The sequence below is a fragment of the Cyprinodon tularosa genome, unplaced genomic scaffold (genome assembly GCF_016077235.1).
Source record: "Cyprinodon tularosa strain WSP-4 unplaced genomic scaffold, ASM1607723v1 ctg66, whole genome shotgun sequence".
NCBI classification, from domain to species: Eukaryota; Metazoa; Chordata; class Actinopteri; order Cyprinodontiformes; family Cyprinodontidae; genus Cyprinodon; species Cyprinodon tularosa.
The window spans coordinates 3,090,521-3,106,799 of NW_024039407.1; the positions used below are offsets into that span (position 1 = coordinate 3,090,521).

General features: G+C 38.6%; 1 protein-coding gene across 3 annotated transcripts in view; it reads left to right on the plus strand.

The window, feature by feature from the left end:
- The window catches only part of dnmt3bb.1 (DNA (cytosine-5-)-methyltransferase 3 beta, duplicate b.1), an 82,398-nt gene extending 66,886 nt beyond the window's left edge, over window positions 1-15,512 (plus strand). The window contains exons 8-23 of one of the 3 annotated variants that reach the window (XM_038309344.1): window positions 335-493; window positions 587-694; window positions 3,652-3,793; window positions 3,893-4,015; window positions 4,124-4,168; window positions 4,254-4,333; window positions 4,408-4,520; window positions 6,300-6,483; window positions 9,106-9,190; window positions 9,478-9,623; window positions 10,790-10,880; window positions 11,712-11,860; window positions 14,203-14,288; window positions 14,372-14,441; window positions 14,548-14,666; window positions 15,268-15,512. In XM_038309344.1, coding sequence (XP_038165272.1) covers window positions 335-493; window positions 587-694; window positions 3,652-3,793; window positions 3,893-4,015; window positions 4,124-4,168; window positions 4,254-4,333; window positions 4,408-4,520; window positions 6,300-6,483; window positions 9,106-9,190; window positions 9,478-9,623; window positions 10,790-10,880; window positions 11,712-11,860; window positions 14,203-14,288; window positions 14,372-14,441; window positions 14,548-14,666; window positions 15,268-15,409 — 1,842 coding nt within the window. In that variant the 3' untranslated portion in view covers window positions 15,410-15,512. The remainder of the gene's footprint in view (window positions 1-334; window positions 494-586; window positions 695-3,651; window positions 3,794-3,892; window positions 4,016-4,123; window positions 4,169-4,253; window positions 4,334-4,407; window positions 4,521-6,299; window positions 6,484-9,105; window positions 9,191-9,477; window positions 9,624-10,789; window positions 10,881-11,711; window positions 11,861-14,202; window positions 14,289-14,371; window positions 14,442-14,547; window positions 14,667-15,267) is intronic. The other 2 variants (XM_038309347.1, XM_038309345.1) reach the window with 2 other exon arrangements.
- The last annotated feature ends 767 nt before the right edge of the window (window positions 15,513-16,279 follow it).

Genomic DNA, 16,279 nt, shown 5'->3' on the forward strand with positions numbered 1-16,279 from the left:
CCTCAGGACAATGGCTTATACACCATTTCATGGGCATTATGCTGCCATGCGTAATGCATAAGTTACGCTGTCGTTGGACATACGCTCTGGACCTGTTTTGAAAACACTATACATATGTCCAAAATTTAAAAAATACATAGAAAGTTCCTTGTATGCCTGCTTTTAGGAGATTCTGGGGCGTGAGGAATACGCTGGCTAAATCGGCAAGGTGTGATGGAGCCCTAAGATTTTTTCAAATATTATGCTGTTTCCTCCCCTCTGTCTGTATTTTGCATAAAGTTAAGTAAGGTTGTTTTGCTTTTCTCATGTTCCTCTCCTTCTTTTCTGTGTCCAGGACCACAAAGGTTTTGGAATCGGCCAGTTGGTCTGGGGGAAAATCAAGGGCTTCTCCTGGTGGCCTGGCATAGTGGTGACATGGCGGGCCACAGGGAAACGGCAGGCCAGCCATGGCATGAGGTGGCTGCAGTGGTTCGGAGATGGCAAGTTTTCTGAGGTAATAAAAAAAAAAGAATGCTCAAAAACTGAGGTGGAAAAAATACGTTTTTCATTAATCTTTTAAAACTTTGCGTGTAATCTCTCTGTCTAGGTTTCAGCAGATAAACTGGACTCTCTCACAGCGTTCCCTAAATTCTTCAGTCAGGCTTCCTACACCAAGCTGGCCTCCTACAGAAAGGCCATCTTTCAGGCAGTAGAGGTACATTTTATTCTGTCAGAAGCAGCTGATTGCCAGCATCCTTTGTGGTTACATTTGATTGCATTCATCATCATTATCCAGCTGATCCAGCTTTGGCTCAGAAGTTTTGAAAGTTATGATTCTTTTTTTATCTGACTTGGCTGTAATGGCTGATTTCTTTGTTACAACTAGGAGCTTGAGTGGAAAACTAGGATCAAATGTAAACTTATGGGTTTTTTTCAAGCTGGAAACTCTAGCAACCAGTAGGATAACATAACTTCTCTGACTCCCTGATTTAAGATCCATTATAGCCATTTCGTAATAGTAATGTAACCATACATTTGTAATTTACATTTAAGTATAAACTTCTTTTCTGTTTCAGACTTCTTAGAAGGTTTTTAGCAGTGGTGTGCAAAATCGGTCCTCCAGGGCTGCTGTCCTGCAAGTTGCTAATGTTTCCCCACTTATGAAAAGCCAAATTTCATTGAATTAAAATGAAAAAAAGCATAACTGAACAAGCTGTCTTAAAGTAGGAAAACCTCAAGGATTGCTTAAAGATCTTTTGGCCTTAGGAGAGGTCCAAAAATGAACAAATGTGAGGCATCATGACAAGGACTGTAAGTGAGCACACGCCTCTGAAATTGCATAACTCCAAGTAGCATAAAGAATGCTCTGAGTAATCCAACAGCTTTCTGCAATTTTTTTAGTAGATAAGGTTGTAACCACAAGAGTAAAATTTTCAACACAGGTTGTGACCCATTTTGCTGAAACCCTTGTTAAGATGTATTAGATACATTTGAACCCATAACCCTGATGTCATCAGGCCATCAGGTTCTCCCTGCGATCCTGTCCTCCCTCGTTTCAGAGTTTTTACTCAGTTGGGATCAGTTCATCCCCTCTATAAAATGCAGCCTGTTGTCAGGTTTTGTTCCAGTGAACTTTAAACATGCTGTGCAAAAACCTGGCCTCATCCATACTGTTTTAGAAAGTTTTAGGTCCGTTCCTATTCTGACTTTTAATCTTGAAGAAACCTCTTCTTTCTCTGAGGTTTTTTCATTCTGGTCGGTTACCTGGTTAGAAAGTGTTAGGAAGATCCCTAAAGTTGGTGTCAGGACTGTATTTAGGGTTTTATTTTGCTGGGTTCCTTCTCTTCAAAAAACTGACCTAAATAACTAATTTAAAGGGAAAATAAGTTTTAACTCTAGTTGAACTTTGAACTCAAGGTTTTTGGTTTTGGATCCTAAATATTTATTAACAGTTGTGACCTCAGAGCAGTGGCAATTTCTCATTGAATACAAGGGAGACTAAGCCTCCCATGTAAATTTTGTAAACTTAACAGTCAAACACGCATTTTTATCACATTATAAATGCAGTCATTTAACTGCAATAAGTATTCACTAAAAGGTGCCTGATTTATGAGTGTGTTGCTCATTATTTGGCTGTTTATTTCGTTATTCCTCTTCTCTACTCTATAAGAAATCCCCATTGAGGCTCCAGGCTCCATCTATTGAGGTAAGGAGCAAGAAGTAGAGCCCTGATTGAATAACATGAAAAAATATGTCACTGCCAGTGAGGCTAAACCTCTTAGGGGGTCTATGGGGCAGGGGTGGGTCATGACGCTGGCTGCTTGATGCTGATTGGCAGAACGCTACTCTAGGAGTTTTGACTTACAGTGGCCAGACAGCGAGGTTTTCCTCATGATACAGAACATCTTCTGTTGAAATCATGCCATGATTGCAGAGTTTATTTCAAAGTGCTTCACAACAACTATTTTTTGCTGTTGTAATGATATGTTTACCGTTAGCATTTGAGAATGCGATACGTTACTGTTGGATTTCATTAACACCATCGAGTCTCCACTGCTTCAGAGCCTGTACCCCGCCTCTCGCCCATTGACTGCTGGAGATAGGCACCAGCACCCCTCGCGACCCCAATTGGGACAAGCGTGTAAGATAATGGATGGATGGATGGATGGAGTCTCCACTGCTTCAGAGCCATTGCTCTGCTAACAAACTCAAAAGTTGCTGTGATAAAAGCTGATGGCCAGTCAACAACACTGACTGTGATACAACTGGGTTAAAAAGAACCACATGTGAATTAGGAGGGTTAGGGTTAGGACCAGAGAACCGTCCTCATCTGTTGGGGATGGCAAGTTTTTTTTGCTTGTGGCAAACTGTAAATATGATGTCTTTGAATTTTTAATTTAATTTTATTTTTTTGCCTGGTTTTTGGACTTTTGGGTCGAAGTTGAAAGTTGGAAGCAGTAGATATTTTCTTAGCCTTGTAGAATTTGGAGTTCTGCTTAAACTTAGCTTTGTTTTGGCATTTACGAATGCTGTCTTCTCCCCCGTCTAAATCTAAAAGTAGTAGATCTAGCAAACTTGTAGCTGTGTCTCCTGAAACACACATTCTATCAGGAAACAACAGATTTACCAAAAAGAGGCTTTAGATTTACACTCTAGACAAACTTTAACTCTGCACGAAGTACATAGATGAACCGGAGGAGACAGAAGCTTATTTCAACAGGTTAACCATCCTACTGATCAATGATTACCACAAGTCCCAGGGTGTCTGGGGTGCCAAAGGTGAAACATTCTTCTGTGGAGCTGAATCTTCTCAAATAATTTGGACTTCCTTCCATTTCTCCTTCATTTTCAATAGAATGTAGAATAATGACTATAAAAAAGACATAAAGATCACAAGAATGGCTCATAATTAAAACGTGGTCTAGAGGTTGATATCCAACATGTCAGAGGATGAGAGAAGTAAGACAAGCAAATAACACAAATGTTTCCCAAAGTGCATATTTCTGTAATCATCAGACCAGGTTTGTGCTTGCGCGTTAGATTTAGTGTTAAAACGGGTTTCTCCTGCTATCTTTGTGTTCTGCATGCTGGATTACTTTGCAGCGTCAGGTCAGATTTGTTCTTGTAATCAGGTGAATTGGAGATGGAGTGACGTTTCTTTTGCTCACTCAGATGGCCAGTGTCAGGGCGGAGAAGACGTTTCCACCCTGTGAGACGGACAATCCTGAGGACCAGATCAAACCCATGCTGGAATGGGCCAACGGTGGATTCCAGCCCAAAGGGGAAGAAGGACTCAAACCCCCATCCAATGCCAGTGAGAACAACCCCTAACACTTGGACATATCTTATGATCATGATGCCCCCCGTTTTAAGCAGCTAGGAGAGTTATCTGACTGTCTGTTTATCCCTGCAGACGGTAACCCTCTGGACCATCAGATCCTCAATGTTTCCCTGCCAGAATATTTCCCAAGCGCAAAGCGACCCAAAGTCAGCCCCTCCAAGACCAAGGCTGCGCCCGAAGAGCCCTGTAGCAGAGGTAGGTAGAGCTCAAATGCTATAGTTACAGCTTAGAAATACTGAATCTAGAATCCAATAAGTGGGATTTATGTTCTTGGGTTTGTTTTCACATTCTCCCATCTTCCAGAACAAATGGTGAATGAAGTACAAAAAAAGAAAAGAAGTATAGAAGGTACAGTCTGGGTGCATCAGCTCTTTGTGTTTTTTTTGGATTTGGTGTATTAATATGATTTAAATCTGTTTTTTTCGCTTTTCAGAGTTCTGTCTCTCGTGTGGAAAGATGAGAGCAGCAACCTTCCACCCGCTGTTTGAAGGAGGCCTGTGCCAAACTTGTAAGGTGAGGTTTGTTGCAGATGGGGATCTTTAGATCTACGAATGGAAATGTTAAAATGCAGGTGTCTGTGTGTTTAGGACGTGTTCCTGGAGATTTCCTACATGTACGACGATGATGGTTACCAGTCCTACTGCACAGTCTGCTGCGGAGGCCGAGAGGTTCTGCTCTGCGGCAACGCCAACTGCTGCAGGTCAGTCCCACACAGAGAAAAGCTTCATCCACATCCCAAAATTTTAGTAGCAACATGGAACATCAGCAAAGAGAAAGAGATCAAAACGATCTTGTAAAAATTCCAAAAAGTCAAATTTAACAGAAATATTTGTTTATAAACGTTTTTTAGGACGGTAAAAGGATCTAATTGTTATTAGGTTCTAGAATAAGTTAAAGGAGATCTTATGAAGTTAGATTTGTTTCTTTATTATTCAATCAAAAAAAAGGTTGCTTCAATGAAAAAATATATTTTCAATAAAAAAAAATCTTCACTTCAATGAAAAAAAAACTTTATAATCAAAGAAAATAAGTATTTGAATGCAAAAATATATTTGAGACTCAAAAAAATACATTTGAACACTGTTTTTCTTTGATTGAAAATGTTTTATCTGATGGAAGTTCAGTCTTTTTTGTTTAAAGCAACTTTTTTAATTGAAGTAACATTGATTTTTGATTGGACCATATAATGGGTATGACATTTGTGTCTTTATTATTCAATCAAAAATAAAGTTGCTTCAAACAAACAACAGAATCAATAAAAAAAAGTAACTTCAATGAAAAGATAAACGTTTTCAATCATACAAAATAGTTTTTGAATGCAAATAAAATATTTAAGTCTCAAAAAATTGCATTTGAACACTTTTTTTATTGTTGGAAAATGTTCTCTTTGGTTGAAGGGATCTATTTTGTGTTTGGGCAATACATGGGTAGGACATTTGTGTCCCAAAAAGTTGTTTCAATCAAAAAAAAAAAAACAAATCAATCAAAGAAAAAACTGTGCAAATGCAAAACAATTAATAAAATAAACCTATGAATAAATGTTTTTTTTTTTTTTTTTTGAAGTGAAAAAAAAAGTTCAAATTGTTTTATTTGAATCATTTTTTTTTTGAAGTGCAAAAAGTTTTGAATAGTTTTGACAGAAACGTTCCGCAGTGGGCGGATTGTCTTCACTTCATTGAAGTGAAGATTTTTTTAATTGAAAATATATTTTTTGATTGAAGCAACCTTTTTTTTTGATTCGATAAAGAAACAAATCTACCTTCATAAGACCTGCAATTTTTCAGCAGCCTACATTAATTTTGAACAATCCTAGTGTTTCCTCCCATCGCTGGAAAAAAACCTAGTTTGGAACATGGTTCAGCTGTCAGGCAGTCAGGAATGCTCTAGAATACTCTTGGTCAGTGTTTCCCAACTTCAGCCCTCAGAACCCACTGTCCTCTTTGCATAAAATTAGTTAGGTCTGATCTAAATAGTTTAACTTAGCAGCTCAGAGTTGAGAAACACTGCGTTTTCAATCTAATCCATAAAAATGTTATTCATAAAAAATTAATCAAAATCCCAAACAACAGAATAAAAACGCAAAATAAAGTCATAATGATAAAATCAGAAAACATTATCGACAAAATAAATTTTTTTTTTTATGGTCTATACTTATATAGAGCTTTTTCAAGACATTGATCTTGAGGTCTTCCAGTTCGTTCAGATGCAACTTTGCAAATATAAATAGTACTGCCAAATTAGCCACTGTTTATCAAGCTAGGAAAGACCTACTGTTACCTGCATGATGTATGAGCACTGCAACTTCAGACATTGTTAAAATTAGCATTTTTCCAGGAAAAAGAGCTTTACTTTCTTTTTGATGCTATATATATATACCTGAGGTAATACCTCCTACAGATATGATGTATTTATGTTTGGTATTATCTCTGTAATTTAAAGAGAAATGTTCTCATGAGATCCAGTGGTTTCATCCCATCAGGTGTTTCTGTGTGGACTGCCTGGACATCCTGGTGGACCCAGGAGCCTCTAACAGCGCCCGGTACCAAGACCCTTGGTGCTGCTACATGTGCCAGCCGCTGCTGCAATACGGCGTCCTGAAACGGCGGCACGACTGGAGCCTGAAGCTGCAGGAGTTCTTCGCTAACGACAACGGGCAGGAGTTTGTGAGTCCCCATAACCACTCAGTGTCATCTGTCTGCGGTTTGTTTTCATTTTTACCTTTAAGGTTTATAGGTCGGCATTGCTCCTGATAATCCAGCGGTTCCTAAAGTCACAACTGTCAATGTGTAAAGAGAAGGTGGAACAGAACACAGTCTTATTGACATGCAGGCTCAAACCTGTTCTGCATATTTAAGCTGAACTCAGCCTGACTCCTTTTTGTTTTACTGTACTTGGAGATGCTGCTGCTGTCCTGCCAAAAAGCGTTTCACTTTCTGACAAGACATTTCTATGTTACATAATGAGAAACGTGAGTCATCAGCCTGACGTTTTTAGGCTGCTATTACATGAGTTCCTCTGAAGCAGAGTGGGTTTCCTCAGGGGTGGATGGTTCTTATTACTTAGCAATCCATCATCATCCATCATACATATGTATATATATATATATATATATATATATATATATATATATATATATATATATATATCCATCATCATCCATCATACATATGTATATATATATATATATATATATATATATATATATATATATATATATATATATATATATATATATAGACTTTACAGTGAGTTCAGATACCTAAACCATCTGAGCTGGTTCCTTAGTGCAGCGGTGCAACCTCTCTAGTAGAGCTGGGCGATATGGCGATATATATCGTGAGGACGAGAGAAACATGTCTATCGTGACCTTTCTCCTCTATTTTTTCTATCGTGATAAACTTTTTTATTATAATTATTACTGCTAATATACATTTTAATATAATTTGTTAATATAACATTTTGCGTTTTTGCTATGCAAACTCTAAGTGTATAACGAAAAAAAAGAGAATAAAAAGATAATGTGTAGAGAACGTGGTTTTGCGACACTACACCGCTTTACGTCACGCGGCTTTGCACCATACGTTTGCAACATTACTAATGGAGAGAGCCCGCGAAATTTCTTTCTGGCTTGAAAAAAAATGAATGATGGACACCCAAGAAGATGTTACCACAGCAGCGGTTACAGAGTCCGAAACAGTTGCCAGGTCACAGACACAACAAACACCACTTTTGCCCAAAAGGGGAGGCAGCTCGGTTGTTTGGTTATATTTCGGATTTCAGCCATCTGATAAAGAACAAACGCAGCCGATATGTAAACTGTGCAGCAAAGCCGTTCCAGCGGCTGATGCAAATACTTCCGGCCTCTTTTACCACCTGAAGAAAAATCATGAACAAGAACACGGGAAACTACAACCACTCCGATCAAAACAAACAAGGGATGAAAATACAGGAAGCACTGGAAAGAAATTCTCACAGCCGGAGCTTAAGGAAGCATTCGCCCAAGGATCACAATATGAGAAGACGTCTCAGCGACACAAGCAGATCACAGGTGCTATTTCACGCTATATCTGTAAAGGCATGGCCCCCGTTTACATAGTCGAGAAAGACAGCTTTCGGGACCATATAATTACCAGTGCAGACACATTTCTTCTTAAATAGGCGAGGCGCCTCCTAGTGGAAAACAAGGTAAATGAAAGACAAGAGAAAAACCTTGCCTTGGAATTTTATAAAATGTCAATAACAAACGAATATTAAATGATTAATTACTGCAGCGCAATAGCCAAGATTCTATACTGTTCACTGTCATGGCCGCAAATTGCATAACTGGTGTTCTTGGTTTGGGGTTGGGATTCTCATATTAGGAAACAAGATGATGGGTAAAAAATAGGCGATGAAAGATTTTTTTCAACCCTGTCCATCTGACGGACTATGAAAACATAAAATGCAACATCAGTTGTGGTATATCGTGATATATATCGTTATAGTGATATAAAATAATCCATATCGTGATATAGTTTTTTTTCCATATCGCCCAGCCCTACTCTCTAGTTTTCTAAGGCAGAGCACAACCTAGTTCCCCTGTAGCAAAAGTTCATTTTTTCCCTCTTGTTTCCATGATCCTTGACTTTGATGATGCTTATCAACATAGTTAATAGTTAGTAAATCAAGTCTACTACCTTTAAGATCAGTTTTTCTCCCTATTAATGCCCTCATTTCCACAGATGAAGTTCTGATAAATCTATAAAGCTCCCACTTTATCTCTCCTATAATAAAGAACAAAACCTAATAATATATACAAAGTATATCTTAGTGTACTAATCTGTTAATATTTCTTATGATTAGTCAACAATTATTTGGATTTATTTCTTCTTTCTCCAGTTCTTGTTACCAGAACAGGCAGCTTCTCAGGTTTGCTTGCCTCTGCATCATCTTTTAGTCTCCCAACTCCATAAAACTCGTCCATCATCTGTTGGGATGCAGCTCTGTGGTCCTGGTGGCGATGTTCGCCGTCTGCATTGAGCTTGATGGCAGACAACATTGCTGGCAATAATAGAATCTATGTTGTTCTTAAAGAATTGTACGCAATATTGTAGAAATAAAACATCCCATGACTCAGAGAAGTTCACAAATAATTGGTAAATAGCTGAGTCATCACTGCAGAGCCGCTGTCGCTTAAAACAAGTCGAGTTAAAGCTGCAGCTTAAAACCTCAAACATTGTTGATTTAAAGACTGAGCCTAAAACTAGTTTCTCTTTTTTTTTTTTCCTCTGCTTTTTTCCCACCAGGAAAAAACAAAGATTTACCCAGCAGTCCCTGCAGAGCAGCGAAGACCAATCAGAGTCCTCTCTCTGTTTGACGGCATTGCTACTGGTGAGGAGGAGTAAAAAAAAAAAGCACTTAACATAGTTTTTTTGCTTTGTAATCTCAATTTCAGCAACTAAGTGCACATTATCCCTTTATTACATCACCTGGCTTTAGCTTTAGTGTTTTGCAATAATGCTCACCAGATTGCACAATGAATGTAGAACTGCACGGAACTGCCCTGTTTGTGCCATGGGTTGATTTTTATATCATATTGTAGCTTTATACACTGATTTTAGTCGCTATCTTCATGTTCTAAAAATATATTTGTGTTTTGTTGGTGTTTGTGGTTCCAGGCTACCTGGTTCTGAGGGATCTGGGTTTTAAGGTGGACCAGTACGTGGCGTCCGAGGTGTGTGAGGACTCCATTTCTGTGGGTGTGGTCCGACATGCAGGAAAGATCCAGTACGTCCATGATGTCAGGAACATCACTAAAAAAAATGTAAGAAACAGCATCTGTTTTTTCAGAGCCCACATGGTGACTTAAAAAAAAAAACATTTAATTTTGGTCCGAGTCCACTGGTGAAATCCTTAAAGTAACCCATGAAGAATCTTGGGTTGTTCTGATTATCTTAAACAGCGGGAAAAGGACACAATGTACAATTAATATCTGATCTGAGTGATCTGGATCCAGAGCTTAGGAGTAGAAATGGACCACCTGGACATGTTTCAGGACAAAGTGGAATCAAACACACAACTTCCTGCTTTCCATTGGGATGCTCTTCTACTCCATTTTTGCACAATATATATTTGTCTGCTTTCTGCACTGCTCTGAACTTCCAAATCAATGCATTTTGCACCATTTTTTCCTCACACACTATTTGCATTTGATCACTGCTGCACTTTATAAAATGGAAATGTTAATTTCACTGCTAAGAGTTCACTCACTGTCTGAACCCTGTATAAAACGAAATTTCATATATAAAATAATTTAAAAAAAGGCCTTTCCTTTCAACTCTACACTTCTTATTTTTCATTCTTGCGGTTTCCTCTCATTTCTTGTCCAGATGTTTTCTCCCTGCTGTGAATGCACTACATGCTGCCAGTAGGATCGAGCAAACTCTGTTAGGAAAGTAGTTCTGCTCTTTCTAGGAATAAGACTAAAAGGTTCCCCTCAATCTCTATGCTGTAATTCTGTGCTGGTGGTAGCAAAGGTTTCGTTGCTCATTCTTAGGGGAACTTTAAGAATCCTCTGGGTTTTGAAACCTTCCTCTTTACAGTAGAACCTCGTATTATAATGAATATTTTATCTTTGACTACATTTTTTGTGCATGTGGGGGCCATTTTGTGCTTCACACCTTTCTGTTATTGCTAGCCAAATAATAACAATGATTTTAATATACCTCAAAAACACCAGGCTGCAAATCAGATGATCACTTTAATAAAGTGTATCACTTCACGGGATACTCTACAGACTGTAAATTACATTGTAAAAATTGAAAACACATGTCTGACACTGAAAAAACTTTTGGCCATCACTGTTTACATGGGCTTTCAGACATAAAGCTAATCATTGATAATTCATTCCGATCCGTTTTGTCAGGAGGAATTCTACTAAAGGTGTAACTCCCTTTTTCTAACACAAGGTTGTGCTGTTGTTCCTCTCAGATTCAGGAGTGGGGTCCATTTGACTTGGTGATTGGAGGAAGTCCCTGCAATGACCTCTCCATTGTGAATCCTGCTAGAAAAGGCCTGTATGGTTGGTACAAAGTTTGTTTATTCGGTATTGAAATGTGTTTTCTATCTCTCTTTTTTTTTTTTACATTTCCCATTACTTAAGACTTTAGTTAGTTATGGGTTTTTAGCCAGTAGCAGCACAAACTAGACATGGAATTTCAATCATGTTTAAATGTCATATTAAATGTTTTTGCACCAGAAGGCTGTTTGCAGATTGTTACCTAAAAATGGAAATAAAGCAGCAGTTTAGCATCTAAAAGTTGAACCCAACCCTGATCCTTAAAGCAGACCCACCTATATGGATTAGATTTCTCCTTTGTAAACAACTGAAATATCTCAACAGGTTCTCTCTAATACTAACCAAAAACTTTTCCTGCAGTCCACAGAGCGTTTTAGAATCAGAAACCTTCACTTTTGGCATCAGGTCGCCACCGGTGCAGAGCATGCTCATCACTGCCAAAGATAATAAACAACACATGGCTGCATCATGATTTTTTTCTGATGGGTTTTTAGGCTAAATGAATATTTTGATTTAAAAAAAAAAAAAAAACTCCTTAGTCTCACATTTTAGATTTAATTAGATGAGAAATTCACAATCAACATTTACAAAACACAAACCAAAGTAGAATAAATACTTTTTATCCTTTAAATATTGTAAAAAATGATTTAAGGATAAAAAGATAAAGAGTAGAGCAGTGTATTGTAAGTAACAGGACTGTGTTTGATGTGCTGAAATATATCTATATAGAGAGAAATAAAACCAAAGCAACGTGTGTGAATAACCTTTTCTGTGAGATGAGGACAAATAAGGATGGATGTAAGTGGATTCTAATGCTTGTGTGTTTCGTTTCAGAAGGCACAGGGAGGCTGTTCTTTGAGTTTTACCGTCTGTTGAGCGAAGCCAAGCCTAAAACCGGAGAAGACCGTCCATTCTTCTGGATGTTTGAGAATGTGGTGGCCATGGGCGTCAATGACAAGAGGGACATCTCCAGGTTCCTGGAGGTGAGTGTCAGGAGGACACAGTAGAAGCAAAAGCTAATGAAAAAAATAAGTAAAAATGTTTCCCCACAATTTCAGCAGGTAAATAAGATGGAAGGAGTAGTTTTACCCTTAAAATAGGTCAACCAGATGTTATGCACCTAAAATAAGAATTTTCTTCTTTTTTTTTTATTAATACATCATACCATTTCATTACAAAATAGTCTTTCTTAGAAGTAGACTTATTTCAAGAAAAATTTACTTATTTAGATTTAGATTTTTACAGTGGGATTTACGCCCCATGTAATTCCAACAGTGTTCTGACCAATTGATTCTAAGTAATGGACTTTCAAAAAAACTGTGGTGGTGGCTGCATCATGCTGTGGAGCTGATTTAAAAAAAACTGCAGGTTTTAGAAAAAAATATGGAAGAAGAAAAAAAATGGATATGCTCTTTCTCATCCTCCTGACATGAAAACCAACCCAGAGCTCCTCTGTTTTACTGTTTCCTTCTAGACGAGCCTCCTATGGGGCCAGTTCACAGTTACGTTTTCTAACATGGATAGTATGTATGGATCAGTGCTTCTTTGTTCCTTAGACTTTTGGCTCTGTCTTCTGGAACACTAAGTCAATATAACTACCTAATATTTTTTTTTACGGGAAGAATTACGCGGTAGAAATATTGGTACATCCCTAAACAAGTCTACATCAGAGATGTATAAACCTTTTTATCTCGTAAACAAATATCATAGGCTAAAGAAATGCAATTATTTTTTCTTTAAAGATTTTTTTCCCCTTGCTCATTAATATTTTTATGGAAAAAAATAAGTCAGATATTTGAAGGAGTGGAAACTGCTGTAAACCAATTTAAATCTGAACCATGATAAGGATTTAGCTATAGACACTTAAAGGTAATTAAACACATCCAAGTTAGATATGTTACATAAACGAAGGCAAGTCCAGTTAATTATGTTGATTTGTAAAACTTTAGCAATGAAGAATTTCAGTCATATTGTTTGTCAGTAATGGATTTACTTTTAACAGATGATGTCTGTTTGCTTAATGTCTAAGGATTCAACTTAACCCCTTTATTACCGACTTTAGAAATCTGCGACCTACTGTTGAAAAAAAATAATGATAATAAAAAATATATATTTTTCATAAATCGTCCCATCCCTAATATATATATATATATATATATATATATATATATATATATATATATATATATATATATATATATATATATATATATATATATATATATATATATATATATATATATTAGGGATGTAGGGATATATATATATATATATATTAGGGATGGGACGATTTATGAAAACCGTCAGATCGTTCTGTTCGACTGTCTCGGTTCGGTTCGCGTGTGTTTCGTTCGGTTCATGCGCTGCTCCTTTTTCTCATAGAGGAAGCGATTACACTCCAGAGCAGAAGGTGGCGGTACTGCGACCAAAGCCAACCACCAGTAGTAAACAAGAAGAAGAAGAAGCGAAGCAGCGTAGCCGGGTGTAGCAGGGAAAAAAATCAGTTGTTGTGGAGAATTCTGTCGGACTGGCGAGTGGGAAAGAACTGGAGTTGGAAGACGCGCCAGCAGCACTTTATAGGTCTGCTGTATGGGAGCGCTTTGCATTTAGAGTGACCTACGATGACGGCGGAAAGAAAGTTGTGGATAAAAGTGCAACAGTGTGCAAGCATTGTGCAACACGTTTTGTTTATGCTAACAGCAACATGTCATGCTAACCCCGAAATCCCTCATACTCCGTCAGCAACCCCCGCTCCGCCCCGCTGCGCACCAGACCGGCTGCTCAAAGCAAAGCCTACAGCCCCCGCTGTGGCTTCGTCCGCTCCCCTCTGAGTTCCTTGGAGATGTTAGAGAGCATGTAACCTGACAACAGCCAGATGCATGTGGCGGAGCGAGACATGCATCTGGCTGTTGTCAGGTTAGCATGCGCCAGATGATTAAATTCAAAGCAGCAAAACATACGGAAATGATCCAGGGTTTCCGCGGATCATTTAAATTAATTACAATCCATTATTTTTGGGGGGATTTTTTCATTAATTTCATAATTTTTTATGGAGTTTCGGTGTAACAATCAACATGTATCGAATCGAACCGAAAACCGTGACCAGAAACCGTGAATCGAACCGAACCGTGGATTTTGTGAATCGTTCCACCCCTAACATATATATATATATATATATATATATATATATATATATATAGCACGGAGATTACAGACAGGGCTAAATGGGTTTAGCTCATCGTAGATGCTAGGATTTCTCAGGAAATATTAATATTTTACGTAACAGACTGACAGAGTCTGACTAACCTCTATCTGCTTTGCCCAGTGTAACCCTGTAATGATTGATGCTATCGAGGTCTCTGCTGCCCATCGCGCCAGATATTTCTGGGGGAACCTGCCAGGCATGAAAAGGTAGGTCCATGTCGTTGTTTTAATGTGACTTCCATGCAGTGCTGCAATGCACAGGTATATTGTCATGGATCTCCCTGCTTTAGGCCTCTTTGTGCCTCGGGGATGGACAAGCTGGAGCTGCAGGATTGTCTGGACCACGGACGAGTTGCAAAGGTCGGTCATTTAGCAATTAAAGTCCCTGAGCTAAATGTTTTCTTACCTGTAGTTCTCTCGTGCAGAGTAGTTAAAGCTTGACAGTGTTGACAATGTTGTCTCTTAGTTTGGAAAGGTGCGAACGATCACTACTCGCTCCAACTCTATCAAACAGGGAAAAGATCAGCACTTCCCAGTCTTGATGAATGGGAAAGAGGACGTCCTGTGGTGCACAGAGCTGGAGAGGTGAGCAGGGTGCAGGTTTAACCGGGCGTACACTGTGCAATTTTGCACGCAGCTACTGCTCACACTGTACGACTAAACCGCAGGGTTTAGTGTGACTTCACAGCTCACAATTTATGTTTGGCCTGAAACTCTCATGCGATCTACCGGCTCACACTGTACGACAAAAAAGCACATCGGGCTCAGCTCCATAGTGAGATAGAGCTGCTCTTACTTGTCTATCCGGAAGCCAAACAAATATTGCAATTTGTGCAATTTTGTGCTGAAACCCCTAAAAAGAAAAAAGACATGGCTGAGCAAACGTGGCTACTACAGTCTGTCAATTTTACAGACAGAACTGTTTGCGTATTCGCCCTGAGCGATTTGTCCACGACGATTCCTGATCGGGAGGTGGTCGTGATAGGCTGATCGCCGCCTGTACACTACAGGACTCATGATGCAATTTCAGGCTGAAAGTCGGCCGGATCGAAAGATTCTCACATGACTGGAAAATCGCAGTGAAAATGGCACAGTGTACGCCGGGCTTTAAGGAGGAGCTAAAGGCTTTGAATCACATGCTGACTAAATTCTAATGAAAACCTTTTTTTTTTGTCCCTTTAACCAGGATTTTTGGATTCCCTGTGCACTACACGGACGTGTCCAACATGGGCCGCGGTGCCAGGCAGAGACTCCTGGGTCGGTCATGGAGCGTCCCTGTCATCAGGCACCTGTTTGCACCACTCAAAGATTACTTTGCCTGTGAATAGACCAGATGGAGGGATTCCACTCTGGAATACGCAGCAGGACTTTTATTTGACTTATTGCCCTTTAAAAAAAAAAAAAAATTGACCAGAAGCGGTTTCACTCTATCAGGCACTTTTGCATGGAGAGAGTTACTTTTATCAAAATCAGAGCTGCAGGAAAACAATAGTAGCTGTCACTGTATTATTGGCAAAATCCTTTCTGTGGTTGCAGAGCTGCAGAATTTCCATTAACACTGAAACAAATAAAACAGCTCAGCTCTAATTGTCAAAACTGTTCACATCATACAGATTCAGGCCTGGGAAGTAATGAACCTCCCTGAAAACTAGTCTGAGGTGATTTTTCGAGCAGCTACAGAAACGAGCAGGCAAATTCTGCAGCCTTTAGAATTAGAACCAAACAGTGTGTCATTTTACTTTTCTATAAACAGTAGGAACCGAGCTGCCCAGAGGACGACACTCACAATGACTGATGGATATAATAACGAATAATGTTCATAATGCAAGTTCCAGGTGAAAAATAAGTGGATTGATTACAGTTTATTGGTTGGCAGCTGAAAATAGATCCAACTTAGCAAGAAAGGGGCATAAAAGGAAGCACCCACTTGTTAGACTGACGGAAGTTAATCTCTGTGCTGCATTTAAATCATCTGAGATCACTGATCGTTCTAATTTGAATTTAAAGGTCCAGGGAATACCTGCATTCACAACCTCTGGTTCTTACCTGTTAAGCATTTGGATTTGGAAACCAGTTTTAAGATTGTGTGAAACACTTTTAAAAAGATTTCTTTGAAAAAAAAATTTTTTTTCAACGCTGGGAGGCGATTTCTTTTGTCACTGTTCGCTGTTCACTAAAGTCAAAAATGTGAAATACTT